This window comes from Xenopus laevis, chromosome 1S, assembly GCF_017654675.1.
Source record: "Xenopus laevis strain J_2021 chromosome 1S, Xenopus_laevis_v10.1, whole genome shotgun sequence".
Classification (NCBI taxonomy): domain Eukaryota; kingdom Metazoa; phylum Chordata; class Amphibia; order Anura; family Pipidae; genus Xenopus; species Xenopus laevis.
Genome location: NC_054372.1, coordinates 180,271,120 through 180,288,347, shown reverse-complemented (window position 1 = coordinate 180,288,347; position 17,228 = coordinate 180,271,120). Strand labels below are relative to the sequence as shown.

The 17,228-nt window shown below is 39.8% G+C and overlaps 1 protein-coding gene across 1 annotated transcript in view; it reads left to right on the top strand.

The window, feature by feature from the left end:
- The window catches only part of mtrex.S (Mtr4 exosome RNA helicase S homeolog), an 83,489-nt gene that overhangs the window by 22,327 nt on the left and 43,934 nt on the right, over positions 1–17,228 (top strand). Inside the window, exons 10-15 of the mRNA XM_018244486.2 lie at positions 3,364–3,466; positions 3,719–3,850; positions 3,928–4,007; positions 4,632–4,742; positions 6,661–6,762; positions 7,722–7,847. Of these exons, the coding sequence (XP_018099975.1) occupies positions 3,364–3,466; positions 3,719–3,850; positions 3,928–4,007; positions 4,632–4,742; positions 6,661–6,762; positions 7,722–7,847 (654 nt within the window). The remainder of the gene's footprint in view (positions 1–3,363; positions 3,467–3,718; positions 3,851–3,927; positions 4,008–4,631; positions 4,743–6,660; positions 6,763–7,721; positions 7,848–17,228) is intronic.

Here is a 17,228-nt window from a genome sequence, read left to right as displayed (position 1 = left end):
TAATGTATTTTCCATATTGATTGAAAGAAGTTAAGTCCACAACATAGCGAGGCATATTATCATTGCCAAAATTCAAAAATATAAACCACATGCTTTGGTAATTCTAAACCAAAATCAAAGTTAACCTGCGTAAACTAAAACAATTGGAAATCCTAAAACAACTTCTATTTTTTATTGAACCTATCATATAGCTGTAGAATAGCTGTTAAATACACTCCACAATTAATTAAAGAATTGCTGCCTTATCCTCCTCAATAGAAGCTCTTAAATCTGATTATTTTTAGTGCTTGTATTTAAAGTTTAGGAGTCGGTGTCTGTCAAAAGACACAAATTTCTTTTTTTTTTTAAATTCGGGTAGTTTATTGAGTGTATAAAAGTAGCAGTTCACAAAATAAAGTCAAAACAAGGAAGAACAATGTATCACAAGGTACATGTCATAGACAAAAAATATTGCAGAAAATATAACGTGCTGCCAGCACTACTAGGCACAACAGTTCACATCAGTATTATTACATCTGCCTCCTTCCCTGAGACCTGACAGATTAAACTGCTAGAAGTTGTCTTGGTTGTTGGGGGTAAAGGTCGGTCCAGGGACCCCAAATTTTTTTAAATTTGATGGGGACTCCCCTTTTTAGGTACATTAAGCATTCAGTGTTACAGGTATCCTGCATTATTGCTTTCCAGGAAGAGAAGGTAGGAGGAGCCACCGCTCTCCAATTCTGAGTAATTAACCGTTTAGCTAGTAGTAAGGCCTCAAGAAGGAAAAACGATTGATAATGAGTCAGCTTCAAGTCTTGAATTATGGCCAGGATGCACACCTTTGGTGACCTGGTAATGGTCACCTGTAGCACCGCATCTAATGTGTCGAGAATTTTCCTCCAGTATGTAGAAAGCTTAGTACAGCTCCACAGCATGTGCAACAAAGTCCCCTTTTCCAAAGCACATCTAGTGCAAACATCCGGGGTGCTGGCACTAATATAATGAAGTCTGACAGGGGTGTAGTAAGCCCTATGGAGAATATACAGTTGAATTAGCCGTAATCTATGGTTGGGGGAAACTAACTGAGGGGATTCCTGCGCTTCCTGCCACTCCTCATCCATGATGGTGCCCACATCTACCTCCCATTTTGAACGTAGCCCATCTAGGTTGTTTTTGTGTACTTCTTGTAGCAACTTAGCATATAACACTGTGACAAGACCTTTCGTATGCCCTCTCTTAATGTACAGCAAAAGGGGGTGCGTGGACAGCGATAAGTCATGGTTTTTGTGTGTGGCATTGAGAGCACGGCTGAGCTTGTGAAAGGTCAACCATTGGGTATGTGGGACCTGAAATTGGTCCTTTAATTGCGCAAAAGAAATTGGTTTGCCATCAAGCCACACATCACCCAACGTATTCACGCCACGGTCCGACCAGAGACTCATCGGGCCTAGTTTTAACAGGAGGGGGTAATCACGGTTGTTCCATACCGGTGTAAGTGGGTCAGTGGCAGGAGAATTAAGAAGAGTGTTTGCCATTTTCCACACCCTACGTAGGGATCCAATGGGAGGGGAGAGTAGTGCCTGAGATTTAGTAACAGAATTTCCTAGGATCCAACTTATTGGGTTATCCGGAAAGCCAGTCAAATGAGCCCAAAGCGAGTGCAGCACTCTATGATGCGAACCTTCCACCCAGGTAGCGAGGTGGGACAATTGTGCAGCCAAATAATATAAAAACATATCTGGGACAAACAAATTTCTTTACATACTTGAATACAAGTTTTAACTCTCCCCATTACAACACAGTTATTCTGTCCCCAAATATGCACTCATGTTGACACACACACAATTACTCATATACACTTTAACAAAAACATTTTGTCTCACAAATATTTATTCTTTCTTTGAGGCACAGAATATTGTCATGTATAAACAGACACACTCTGTGGTCTATGTGGGGAACCACAGTATCTTCTGCACTGGCCCAACCGACCAATCAGCCGTGTTGTCCAGTCCTTAAACCTTCTGCTGCCTCCTCTCTCACACACAGGCACACAATGATAATGTGCTTTTTCCCCCCCATTATTCTTTCTTATATAGTCACTTTTGCCTTCAACTTAAAGTGGACCCGTCACCCAGACATAAAAATCTGTATAATAAAAGTCCTTTTTAAATTAAACATGAAATCAATTTCTTTTTTTATTAAAGCATTCATATCTGTTGTAAACTCATTTAAAAATATCAGCTGTCAATCAAATATTGCCTACCCCGCCTCTATGCCTAGGCATAGAGGCGGGGCAAGCAATTACTTTCACTTTCCTTTTAGCACTTCCTAGACATCACTGCTCTCCCCACATTCCCCCAGCTCTCTTAACGATTTAATTGTGTAACCAGGGCATGGGGATGGACATTGGGTCCCTGTCCCCTGGTGCACAAACAAGATTCTGAGATGATACAAGGCTTGCCTTAATAACAGTGTCCATAAAATGCCTCCTTCCTGGTTGCTATAATTATGAATTCCCAGACTGATGGAAACAATATTCAAATTATTTATACAGTGTAATTAAAGTTCATTTTGCTTGACTAACATGATAAAATAGGATTTGGAATAATTTTGTTTGGGTGACGGGTCCCCTTTAAAGGGGAACTATTGCAAAAATGAAAAATTTATATAAGCTTCAACATACTGAAATAAGAAGTTTTCTAAATATAATCAATTAAAAATTCTGTACCATTTCTGAAATAATCAAGTTTCTCTTCATCCTCTATTCATGCCGAGGTTGAGTGTCAGATATTCATTGACAGATCAAATATTTCTTATAGGGGGGCTCCTTTTACAGAGCTCACTCTTAAAATCACCAGAAATCCTGTCTCTCTACATGCAGAATTTGTGCAAAAGGCAGTTATTTTGTTTGTACTGGAATCTGTTATTTGAATGAGCTCTAATTCATCTGCTAGAAAAGGAAGACCCCCCCCCCATAAGAAATATTGAATCTAACTGTCAATGAATAGCTGACACCCAACTGCTGCATGAAGAGAGAATGAAGAGAATCAGATGCTGAGAGAGGAATAGTGAAGATGAACTTGATTATTTCAGAAATGATGCAGAATATTTAATTGATTGTATTTACAAAGTTTCTTGTTTCAGTATGCTGAAACTTGTATTAAATTTTCATTTTTGCAAAAGTTCCCCTTTAATCGATTTGGTGGGACAGAAATTGTTCATAAAAACAAAGCTAGACATAATTTTCTCTTGGGGCAGGTTTCCTGGAACTGGGCCTGTCCCAGAGAAACCGGGACAGATGTTAACCTTACCATGAACAGTTCATGAGTATCAATGGTTTGGTGAATGTTTCTTTGAATGACTTTTATATGTTTTCTTTTTCAGGGAGATTTCAGGGAAGATAATTTTAATACAGCAATGCAGGTCCTCCGAGATGCAGGGGATTCAGCTAAAGGAGACCAGAAAGGTCGCAGAGGAGGGACAAAAGGTAGATGATCATTTTACCATAAAATATCAATTTTACACCCCCTGATTTTATGGTTTCCCTCATTTTACATATTTTTTTTGTGTCCCCACCTTTGTATTATACATAATACATTTCCCTGATTTTAAATTTTCACGGATTAATCTAATCTAATATACAAGTATATATAATATGTGTACAATATATGTATAACAAATACATTCCCAGGGATACAATTTTTTGGTGTGTACAATATTACATGTTTTCTCTTTCTAGGTCCTTCTAATGTTTTCAAGATTGTCAAGATGATCATGGAGAGAAACTTTCAACCCGTTATCATCTTTAGCTTCAGTAAAAAGGACTGTGAGGCCTATGCACTGCAAATGTCTAAACTGGATTTTAATACAGGTATTGCAAAATAAAGCAGCAGGTAAACATTGCCTCTCCCAGCCCCTAGCTTTTCTCATATTTTCATTTGCCCACAGATGAAGAGAAAAAAATGGTTGAGGAAGTATTTAATAATGCAATAGACTGTCTCTCTGATGAGGATAAGAAGCTCCCACAGGTAAGTTTTCCTTTATCTCTGAATATAAATAAGATAAGTGTATTGTGGCTTTGTATGCAATCAAAACCAGTGCCAATTGAAAATCCTAACTGGCCCTGTTAGCTGGAAGAAGAAAGAGAGAAACTGCCCTTTTGTCTCACTTAGTAATAGGAGCTGATTGGATTCACTCAGTGATTGGGGAAGATGGGGTTTCTTTGGGCTGCTGCCTTAGGGTTGTGACACACGGGCAGATTCGGGGAGATTTAGTCGCCTGGCGACTAATCGTCTCTTCGTCTGGGCGACAATCTCCCTGAACTGCCTTTGCGTGTCTTCCCATCCGCTATAATAAAAAATCGCCGTTGTCTCAAAGAAACTTCGGAGAACGAAGCGTCACGTGTGCGTGCGCAGGCAGCTCTTCATTATAGCGGACGGGAAGACACGCAAAGGCAGTTCGGGTAGGTGGTTGCCCAGAACAAGAGGCGATTAGTCGCCAGGTGACTAAATCTCCCCGAATCTGCCCGTGTGTCTCAACCCTTAGGTGGTGGTATGTCCTGGGGCACTCCTGCATTGTGTTAGCATTTTAAAATTATTACATGGAACTGTTTTACTGCTGTGTACAATACATTTATCTTGATCACAATACAGGTTGAACACGTACTGCCCCTTCTTAAGCGAGGTATTGGGATTCATCATGGCGGGCTTCTTCCTATACTGAAGGAGACCATTGAGATCCTATTCTCAGAAGGCTTGCTTAAGGTAACATTAAAGCTGACATCATATGCTGAAATAACCTCCTTATTAAATAGATATGGTTAATTTTTAATCTGGGTTTTTGGCAGAAGTTTAGATTTGAATGTCGGTACCATACAATGTGATCCTATTTGTAAGGGCTTATTCACTTAGGTGCTAGAATTCATAGGGTTAGATTACTCATAGCAACCCATCAGTAATTAGATGTGATCAGTCTGCAATCTGTTACAAAATGAAAGCAAAGATCTTATTGGTGGTATGGCAACTTTCCTGATAAAATTTGAGTCTACGAAAATCTGAGTGTACGAATCGAGGAGGAGAGTCCCGATATTTTTCGTCCGGCAGAGATCGGTCGTTTGGTCGATCAGACAGGTTAAAAGATTTCTGTCGGCTGCCGATAATATCTCTGCGTGTATTGCCGATGGTACGATTTTCAGAGGGAGACTGTCACCAGCTTTGGTCGGACTTAACTTTCATACGATTACTGTCAGGGGCAGTCTCATCTTTTCTTTTACTACTTTATTTGATCGGAAGGGTTAGTGGCAGGTCGGGAGATGGGAAAGCCCGATTGTACGGTGATTCGTACGATCGGATCTTTGCGTCTATGGCCAGCTTAGGATTCCCATGGTTTGGCTCTTGCCTGATTAAAAGAATTGATATTCCACACAGCTGCTGGGTAACATTTGCTCATTCATTCTACAACTTTCCTATATTGCATTGAACCTAATAAAAGTTTGCTTTTCTTGCACATGCTCCTCCATTCCACCCCTCCCTTGAATTGGTAATTGTTCCTGCAAGTTCTGCTATTTACTGTTGTGCCATGTGCAACTGAGATCATTCGGATTGTGGAAGTAAATATTAACATCATCAAAAGCTAATGTATTTATTTTTATGCATGCACCAACCAGCAGGAAAGGAAAGGCTTGCTTCTCTGCCAGCTGGTTTGTGTGCCTTTTTTTTCTGTACCTTGAAGTTTGGTCCAGGCTACAATTAGCTTATAACAAGGTTACAGATCTATAAAAGCAACCATTCTCCTAGGCTATCAAATACATGTTCACCGAGAGTTCATCCTGTCTGGCTATATGCTAACTTTTCATCTTTACCCAGGAAGGAATACAGGGATCTTCCCAAATCATTATAACTGACCTTCAAGCAGGACCCCCTATCCTAGCCATGGCTCCAGGCCCCTATAGGGCCCAGCTACAAAGTTTGAGAGTCACTGCTATTAGGGTCTGGCCACACGGGCAGATTCGGGGAGATTAGTCGCCAGGCAACAAATCTCCTCTTCTTCGTGGCGGCTAATCTCCGTGATCTGCCTTCCGCTGGCTAAAATGAAAATCGCATGGGGGCAGGCACGTGGAGTGTTTCGTTTTCCGAAGTCGCCCATAAAACTACTGGCGACTTCGGAAAACTAAGTGCTCAGTGTGCCTGCCCCCAGGCAATTTACATTTTCCCCCTGAATCTGCCCGTGCGGCCAGACCCTTAGGCACATTAACCTGCCTCAGGGAGTAAGAAGCATGGCTGATTAAAGCTGGCCATAAATGTACTAATATTCTTGCTATAGCTTTGGTGCAGTATTCCTGCTTTTTTTGGACTTAAACTGTTACCAAACTTTTTATTTGTAAATCTTTTTGTTCAGCAATCCCCAAATTCTCAATAGTAGTGAAGTAGCTCATACATAGTTCCAGCTGTGCTGCTGCGTGTATACCTTAATACACATGTACTGTTAGCATGAGCCTGAGTAGAGGTTTGGGAAGAAATGTTTTAGGAGAAAATAAATGGATAAAAGATAATCGCTACAAATTAGGAATGTTTTTCCTTTCCGAGTATAATGTGGAAAATATGAGCTAATAAACAGTTCTTACTTCACCACAAGATCCCACAGTTTAATAGTAAAAATGTCCACTGCTCTTTGTACTTCCAGGCTTTGTTTGCCACGGAGACTTTTGCCATGGGTATCAATATGCCAGCCAGGACTGTTCTATTTACCAGTGCACGGAAATTCGATGGAAAAGATTTCCGTTGGGTGAGCTTATTTATAATGTCTAACAAGAATAAAGCAGCATGACAATATGTATCTGGTTTATTGCTTAAAATACATTCTTTGTATTATAAGAGAATGATGGACAGATGTAGTCATATTTAGTCATATTTGTATATTTATACATATTTACTTTAAATACAACCTCCTTTCCCACTTCAATATTCTATGAATGGCTGCAAGCTGTATATTCCACCCTATATTGCCTTATCTTCCTTGTATGTCATAGGCCTTATGGATCACATTACATTCTGACAAGTAGTGGTTAAAGGAGTTGTTCTCCTTAAAAACTATTTATTTTCAGTTGTTTTCCTATTTGTTCACCAGAAATAAAGACTTTTTTTCAACTGCATTCCATCTTTTGTTTTTTACCGTTTTCCCAAAATTTTAAGTTTAAAGTTCAATCTTCCTGTCTCTAGTGTCTCAGTCTGGCAGCTCCGTGATCCAAGATCATTCTGAACTGTTACAATTTGATACATTTAGTTGATACAATGAGTTTATACATTTTGTAAAATGTTTCAAGAGTCCGGGTTTGCCAACTCTTTAGGGCAGAGACACACGAGCAGATTCAGGGAGATTAGTCGCCCATCGACAAATCTCCACTTCTTCGGGCGACTAATCTCCCTGAACTGCCTTCCCGCCGGCTAGAATGTAAATCGCCAGCAGGATGACACTCGGAGTAATTCGTTTTCCGAAGTCGCCCGAATCTGAGCGTGTGTCTCTGCCCTAGAGTCTGCGACCCTCCCCTCCCAGAGCTGCTATAGAAGGTGAAAAATTTAATTTTACACTTAAATATTAGAAAAACAGTCACAAATAGAAAGAAATCGGACAAAGTCTGGTGAACAATCTGAAACCAACTGAACTGAAAAATGTGTTTGAAGGTGAACAACCCCTTTAATTTAAAAAAAACCTTCTAAATATGAAAAATATATATTTCTCCCTAGATCTCATCAGGTGAATACATTCAGATGTCTGGCCGTGCCGGGAGACGTGGTATGGATGAAAGGGGAATAGTAATTCTCATGGTTGATGAGAAAATGAGCCCAACAGTCGGAAAACAGCTGCTAAAGGTAGAATCTCTCATGTTGGCCATTAAATATATCGGATACCATTTGCCATTTTTTTATTTTAAGTTTAAAGAAAGGTTAATAGTCTTTTTGGTGGGGTCTTGGCGATGCTTATTCTACCCTGCGGCATATTTGCTGTTGTGCTTGATGCTGAATCCTTGTCTTTTGAAAGCCATAAGTATTCAGTTGCAATTTTGGCAGCTGGATCACATTGACAGTCGGGATAGACGAATCCCAGATTTGATCTGCTCCAAATCTTGTGAGTTTATGCAGCGATTTTTTTCTCTGAAAATTACCATCCCGACCCCCAGTCACTTCTGGCTTTTAGCCTCACTGTATACCAAATTTAGAATAATAGTTTTGGGATCTTTTCCCATGCTCATGATATTTGATCTTGGTATTTTCAGCTCTGAGATGCTAAACAGCGCTGCTTGAAGCTTTCTGTGTGTGGAAACAGGAACATATGGTCAACGTATGTTCTCCCAGCCTCCAAGGCTGTTTTTCTGTATCTTATTTGACAGTTTTATTTTGTTAGGTTTTGTTATACTGATACACCAATAGGGCATACACGTGTGTTAAGTATAGTCCCTTTCTGAATTAGAATTGACATCTGTTACCATTTATCTGGATTGCATAAACACATATTGTCACTGAGGAAACTTTGCATGAGTTGTGCACCATCCAGAAAACTGTTGTTGCAAAAGGTTCCGTACTGGCATGTTATAACATCTCACTGCTGCTGAGCTGATGCTTTCCACCTTTTAATCATTACAGCTTTTATGCCACCACCATTAAAAGGAGTAAAGTCCCCTAAAATGGAACAAACAATCAGGAGCTAGCTGATCCATATGTGCATGTTCGCCTTGCAAGCCAGAACCCCACATTTCAGTTAGTTGCACAAGCAGCTAACTGCTGACAATTCAGTTTAGGAGATGACTTTCATTGCTGAAGTTCTACGTAGGCTTAATACAGTCTAGAGCAGTGATCAGTGATCCCCAACCAGTGGCTCTGGAACAGGGGTCCCCAACCTTTTTCACTCGTAAGCCACAATTAAATATAAAAAAGTCAAATAAGGGCTGTTATTGGCTGTTTGGTAGCCCCTATGTGAACTGACAGACTATAGGAGGCTCTGTTTGACAGTGTGCCTAGTTTTTATGCAACTAAAACTTGCCTCCAAACCAGGAATTCCAAAATAAGCACCTGCTTTGAGGCGACTGAGAGCAACATCCAAGGGGTTGGTGAGCAACATGTTGCTAGTGAGCTACTGGTTGGGGATCACTGCAAGTTTGGAGCAACATGTTGCTCTCCAACCCCTTGGATGTTGCTCCCAGTGGCCTCAAAGCAGGTGCTTATTTTGGAATTTGTGCTTTGGAGGCAAGTTTTAGTTGCATAAAAAAACAGATGTCCTGCCAAACAGAACTTCTAGTAGGCTGCCAGTCCACATAGGGGCTACCAAATGGCCAATCTCAGCCCTTATATTGCATCACCCAGGAACATTTTTCATGCTTGCGTTGCTCCCCAACTCTCTCTACATCTGAATGTGGCTCACGGATGAAAAAAGTTTGGGGACCCCATGTCTAGTGGCTTCTTTCAAATCTAGGTGTTATTTTTGTTTTATAATTTTTTTGAGGCATACTTAAGCAAAAGAGGCTCTGAACACTCTGTAGGCATCTTTTACCATTTAACCTTTTTTTTTTTTTTTTTTTTTTGTTTAGCGGGTTAATGGAAAACTAAAGCTTAACTAAAGAAGTAGCTAGAAATGTTGTACATTATGTTTTGGGCTTCTGTACCAGCCCAAGGCAACCACAGCCATTTAGTAGTAAAGATCTGTGTCTCCAAAGATGCCCCAGTAGCTCCCGATCTTCTTTTCTGCTGATTCACTGCACATGCTCTGTGCTGCTTTCACTTACTGAGCTTAGGGGACCCACTCACAATATACAGTACACATAGAATAGAAATGTCACAATATAAGGCTGATTAGTAATTAATACAGATAATTACTACATGGCAGCACAGAAACCAGTGCAATTAGCATCAGAATTTAATAATCAGCCCTGTAGCATCATCTTATATTACAGGGCAAGCTCATTTTCTGCTGGATAATTAGTGACGAGCCCTAAGCTTAGCTTCTCAACAGCTGCTCAGAGCCCACTGAGCATGTGAGTGTCACAGACACTTTCCAAGATGGTGACCCCCTGTGACAAGTTTGAAGTCCTGGATCATTGCTGCTATTGACAAGCTGAAACTTTAGGCTGGTGCAATAAGTTCAGTATATAGAATATGGCATTTTTAGCCAAAAAAATAAAGGCAAACAGATTAGCGTAGTATGAGCTGTACTTTGGGTGTGTTAGATGCTGAATACTACAGTAGAGGGTGCCTGATTTTTGTCCTTTCGTTATTGACCCAATGCATTTCATTGGGTCGGCAGCAAATTTGGACACGGCGGCCCAGTGCGGGAGTGTCCGCGGCCTGCTTCTGGGCCGCGGCCCGGCGGTTGGGGAACCCTGATCTAAAGGAAAAGTACAGCCTCCCAGCCATTGTTTTAGCAGCACTGAGACACTTGACCTAAGATAATAAAACATATTTCTGATACAAATCCCCTATATGCAAAATAGCATTTCTTGTATTTAGACCCTTACATCTTGTTACAGAAGTGGAATTACACAAACGTGTAGGCAGATTTAGAAAGCCCAGGTTATACTGAAAAAAATATGTATCATTTTCCTAGGTAAAATAAACCCCTCCCCAAAAAAATTCAAATTTGATGGCTGACTGACAGGTATAGTAAGAGCTAAAGATAAATTCTGAAAAAATGTCAAGCAAGCGACAAAATCTGAAAACTGTCTGTTTAAAAGACAAATTCACAAAAGCGGAGATAGAGGTTTGTAAATTTGGTGGCAAATCTGACACATTTATCTCCACTTTTATTTTGTCTCAATATCACCACTTTTGTGAATTCCCGCTTAGTCTCTGGACTTGTTTCTGACCTGAGATGCTTAATTTTTTTTTCCACAATCTGTGACATTTATGTTGGCAAACTCCGTGGGCATTAGTAGAAAACATGCCAGCAGGTTCAGACCATGCATGAGTCACTCTTTAAAATGATATTCACACTTGTGAACATGTGCTGAACTGTAGTTCCATAATACCTTCTCACCTCGTAATCCTGTAATCTTCTTTAACATCTAAGCGTGCCTTTATGGCTTCAAACCTTTTCTAGCCTACTTAAACTTGTCACACAACATGGTTCAAAACAAACGTTGGAAATTCTACATTGTATTCAGAGCAGTGTAGCAAGTTTGTGCAGCATTTGGGAACCTCATGAATAGAAGTACTGCCCCACTGCACTGGATTTTTCTCCACGCTTTGATTTCTTTGCATCTCTGCACATTGGAAGAGGAAACAAATACAAATCTTCATGTTACACTGTAAGTAAAGACTTGTTTTGTGTATACAACGTCCAGCCACATACATATGTAACAAATGTTAGCTCCCCCCCCCAGTGATTATAATTGCTTACCTGATAACCCAGGCTGGTCTTCCTGTTTTCTGGAAAATGCTCCAGCCTGGAGTACATGTGTAGGAGCACCATGGAATAAACTTCTTCTGCTTTTTAATTTTTCACACTGGGTGCACATAAACTATATATTTCCTACAGCAGTACATCTAGGCCAGTGCACTTCTCAGCAAACCGGAGCACCCACTGTGGGAATCAGGGAAGCAAATATCACCAGGGGTTGCCTAACATTTAGCTCCAAAAGTTAGGCACCCCCAAGTGATTATATATACAGTACTTAATCACACCCCGGGCTGAAAACTACATTGGCTCGGCTTCCTTCTTCAAATTTCCTGGGGCAGACACGTGCCAACTTCATTAAAGTTCTGCTTTTCCTGCTACTGTACTTGCTAGGGATGCACCAAATCCACTATTTTGGATTCGGCCGAACCCTCAAATTCTTCGCGAAAGATTCTGCCAAATACTGAACCATATCCTAATTTGCATATGCAAATTAGGGGTGGGAAGGAGAAAACATTTTTACTTCCTTGTTTTGTGACAAAAAGTTACGTGGTTTACCTCCCTGCCTGCAAATTAGGATTCTGTTCGGCCAGGCAGAAAGATTCGGCCGAATCCTGCTGAAAAAGGCCGAATCCCGAACCAAATCCTGGATTGTGTGCATCCCTAGAGCATGCGCATTCGCACAAACAAAGAAGAAGAAAGCCGATCGCTCCCTGGTGCTCACTTGAAGAACCCTCGGACCGGTGCAGTTTTATGCTGATTGCAGCACTGGCCCAGGGTTTCAGGTAAGTACATACAATCACTTGAGGTGTCTAACTTTTGGCACCCCTACGTAAATACAGCCTTTGCTTCTCCTTTCAGCTTACAGTACCCTTTTTAGGGGACGCATTATGTTTATGGACAACGATTTTTTTTAAATAAAGCAGCAGATTCTTAATTTGGATGAGATCAGTGCCTCATACTAGATCATTATAGTGGGACATTTACACTTTTCTCCTTGGCCCACTTGCCCCAGCTCCAAAGTTTAACTAAAAAAGAACTTTTTTTGCAGCATCCATACTGCCTTGACAAAATGACCAGCCCCTGCTGATGAAATACAGCCCCAAAGCTAAATGTTACCACCACACTTCACTGTAGCTATAGTGTTTCTTCAGGTGTTGGCACAGTTCAATTTGTGCCACCCACATTGCTTTGAGCTGTGGGACAGAAACCTCATCTTGGACCACACAACCATTTCCTATGTTGCAGGTGGGCCCCTCTCCTGTTTATTGGAATAATCCAGTAATGCTTTTACATGGTGCGTTTGAGTCATGGCTACTTTGTGCCACACTCTCTTACATTCTGGTGTTATTCAGAGCTCTTGATGTGGTACACAGTAGCACCTTCAAACTGACTGTCTCTGACTTCCCTCACGGGTGTGCTTGTTCCTGTGGAGAATTTGGTGAGGCTGTTTCTGGGGTGCTTACTGGGACATCTAAATACTTGGGTGATATTAGGTACCCATTTCCTAATTTATGCATTTCTGTTACTTTGTCTTCTACAATGGAATTCTCTTTAGGCTTCATGTTCACAGCTCTACTTTAGATTCACAGTCTGAATAATGATCCCATAACAGTGGGGTTTGTATCCGGAATATGTAATAATTTACTAGTGAATAACTGCTGAAAGGCAGTTGTGCCCTCATGGGGGCAATGGGAAGCTTGATGCTTGTACAAACACAATGTTTCTGTGTTTAAAACTAATATATAGGTGTATGACTTGTTACAGTGATATATGGTATATAATTAAATACTGAATTAAATGAATACTTTTGCAAGTCGCGGCACGTTTCCTTTAATTGTAAAAACACAAGGGTTTCTGGAAAGGTTCCTAACATTTTTATCAGGCATTGGTCAACAATAATACTTTTTGTTGCTTCCTTTCGCTAATGGAAAGAACACTGATCACGTCAAGCGGTGGGAGATAGTGCTGCTTCTGCGCCAACATCTGGACATCAGTAGACTCCTTATGCAATGTATGAAGGGGGTTACTTTTTGTCTGTTTTTTGCCCTTTTCTGGCGTGGGGTAAGGAAGGTGATAAAATGTTGGCGTGTATATATAAACATGAGAACTCAGGTGGCATGGCTTGCCAAAGAAAGCACAAAAGGATCCCTGGCATGTAGTTCATCTGTGGATATAAATGTATTATTCCTAAATATCAGCATTTCCCTGAAAAAACGTTTTCAAAGGTTTTGAGTCTTTCCTACCCATAGCATAAAAGCTGTGCACAACAGCAGCGGTTTGTGCTTTCATCCCAGCACGGAACAGTGGAAACGACCAAGTCTATGATATACAACATGAAGATGACTCATTACCAGCGATAGTGATTTAGTGGTTTCCTTCAGTTGTAGAGGTCCAGCTATTACAGCCCTCAGTATCCTATGGTCTGATAAATATATAGTGCTAGGAATTATAGAGAACCATAGATGCAGGATATTGTGGTTGCTACTTATCATGGCACCCAATACCAGAACTTTTACATTATTGCCACAAATAGTGGCAAGGCTTCTGTTACACAAGCTGGCAAAGGGAGGCTTCATGGGTTTTCTCTGGGGATTTTTATGTTGGCCAGCACATGAGGAAGAATAAAAATAGCTTATTTTCAATAAAGTTACCAATTGTAAAACTAAGAAAGGGACCTCAAAATACAGAAAGCTTTTATAGAGAGAGAGAGAGAAAATAGATAGATATAGATATATAATAATTAACCTCTTCTTGTGCCTTGGATTGCAGAATGTACAATGCTGCCTCTAATGAACCATAGGGGCTGCACTGTTGATTATTCATCCTTCTTTTTAAGGGATGGTTCACCTTTTAAATGAACTTTTAGTACATTCTAGAATGGCAAATTCTAAGAAACTTTTCAGTTGACCTTCGTTTTTTTTATAGTTTTGAATTATCTTTCCTTCTTCTGACTCTTTCCAGCTTTCAAATGGGGGTCTCTGCCCCTTCTAAAAAACGCTCTGTAAGGCTGCAGATTTATTGTTTTTGCTACTTTTAATTACTCCTTTTTCTCTTCGGGCCCTCTCTTATGCATATTCTAGTCTTATAATTAAATTAGTGCATGTTGCTAAGGTAATGTGGACTCTAGCAACCAGATTGCTGAATTGAAAACTGGAGAGCTACTGAATAAAAAGCTAACCCACAAAAAACCCAAATAATAAAAATTGAAAACGATTGCAAATTTTTATCATTGGAACCTAATTCTAGCAAACTCCTTGTATCTGCTAATGATATGATGTAGTGCAATCTTGGGATATGACAGTTTCAGTTTCAGTAGGCTTTCTACCCTTAAGAGAAGGCAATGAAACCTATATAAAAAGTGAAGCCTAAGAAGGCTTACTGCATAGACCGGTTTAGCGTTTCAAACACCAAACGGTCCCTTCCTGCACCCCCTCCCCAGTTTTCTCCTCCCCCTCCCACAATATAGTTTTTCTCATGTATAAATATGAAAGTACGATTTTTCACTGCTTAGAAAATAAGTAACTAGCATAATCAAGATGTGAATGTATGTCAAGATCCTCTTTATTCATGCCTATATGTTTACGTGTGAGTAATACATTCCATTGTATGTTTTGCTTCTGTCGAGCTTTAATAAATACAAAGTTAAAAAAAAAAAAAAAAGTGAAGCCTATTTCACTGTTATGAAATTTATTTTGCTCCCCTTCCTTTGGGAAGTGGGGACTATCGCGAAAATAAAAAAAATATATATATATAATACATACTGAAATAAGAAATTTTCTAAATATAAACATTTAGAAATTCTGTACCCTATCAACTTTTCCCTTACTTTCCCCTCTCTCTGCATTTGTTTCTCTTTATTCTTCGTGCAGGTGTCCGATTTTGATAGACGATTAGCTCCAGTCTATTTTTTAGGGGGTGGGCTGTTTCCTAGCAGATGTATAAAAGCCAACTCAAATAACTGATTCTAGCACAAATGAATTCTAATAATATAAATGACTTTGGCACAAATCCTGTATGTAGAGAGACAGAATTTCAGTGAGAGCTGGTTATTTTGAAAGTGTCAGCTCTAATATGCCTTTTAAGAAAAGGGTGCCTCATCCCCAGAAAAGCTGTACTAGGCCTGTCAATCAAAATCTCACTCCGACTCCATGAAGAGAGACAGATGCTGAGAAGAAGATAGCGAAGACTAATAGTATTTTAATTTTTTTAATTATATATTCATTTAGAAAATATATTTCAGTATGATAAAGTTTATATTAAGTTTTCTTGATTGTTCCCCTTTAAGGGAATGTCATTCCCAAAAGGATTTCATTTAGAATCTTTGTCAACAGCAGTGAACTGTACTCATCCCTCCTTTTGCCAGTGTGGTCAGGGTAACAGATTTCATCGGAATATATAATTCCTGGTAAAAGCAAAGGTGGAAAGAGCCTTTCATAGCCTGTCAGGAAATTTCCCACGTGGAAACTGTCCAGAGGAGAATTAGTTTAATACGAAAGTGCTATTGCAGCTGTTCAACTCCAGCAGAAAATTATTAAACAAATTTGGGGAGGATTTGCCATATTCCTGACAGTTTGTTTTAAAACTGCAAATGATACAGTAAATGGCCATTATGCACTGGATACAAAAATATTAAAACTTTGTATATGTATCAAAAGGTAAAGACTGGTGTACTCAGGGTTTGTATATTATGCAAAAAAGGAGAGTTTATTTGATGTTTCGGTCTTAAACCAGGACCATTCGTAAGAACAGCAAACATCTTTTGCACAATATACAAAACCTGAGAGTGCCGGTACCTTTACCTTTTGTTTTACATAGTTGGCACCCAGGTCACAGACTCTGTATGTGGAGTGAACCTATAGAATTGTGTATGTGTGTGTATATATATATATATATATATATATATATATATATATATATATATATATATATATATATATATATATATATATATATATATATAAAAAGGTACTATATTCCCCTATCACTTGCATGAATTGTAAAATGGCACAGAGACACCATGTGAGGCCCTACAATCTTGCTTGCAGCCCTTCATGGCAATAGCCTCTGTGCAGATATTGCCTCTAGCCTATGTGCCAGTGTTTTGAGGAACAAGGAGCCGCAATTCACTTGGGGTGGGTGCTAATATTAACACATATTTATAAATAGTGATGCACTGAATCCAGGATTCGGACAGGATTTGGCATTTTTTCAGCAGCATTCGACCGAATCCTTCTGCCAGGTCGAACCAAATCCGAATCTGCATATGCAGTTGGGGCAGGGAGGGAAATTACAAAATTTCTAGCTTAATTGGCTTGTGGCAGAGCGCCCAGAATACATAGCAGGTGCAATTAGATACATTTTGAGTTAAGCAGGTTTCTTGTGGAAACTGAATTGCATCTTAAAGGGATACTGTCATGGGATAAAACATTTTTTTCAAATGAATCAGCAGAATTCTTCACTGAAATCCATTTCTCAAAAGAGCCAACAGATTTTTTTTTATATTCAATTTTGAAATCTGACATGGGGCTAGACATTTTGTCAATTTCCCAGCTGCCCCCAGTCATGTGACTTGGGCCTGCACTTTAGGAGAGAAATGCTTTCTGGCAGGCTGCTGTTTTTCCTTCTCAATGTAACTGAATGTGTCTCAGTGGGACATGGGTTTTTACTATTGAGTGTTGTTCTTAAATCTACCAGGCAGCTGTTATCTTGTGTTAGGGAGCTGTTATCTGGTTACCTTCCCATTGTTCTTTTGTTTGGCTGCTGGGGGGGGGGGAAGGGAGGGCGTGATATTACTCCAACTTGCAGTAAAGTGTGATTGAAGTTTATCAGAACACAAGTCACATGACTCGGGGCAGCTGGGAAAT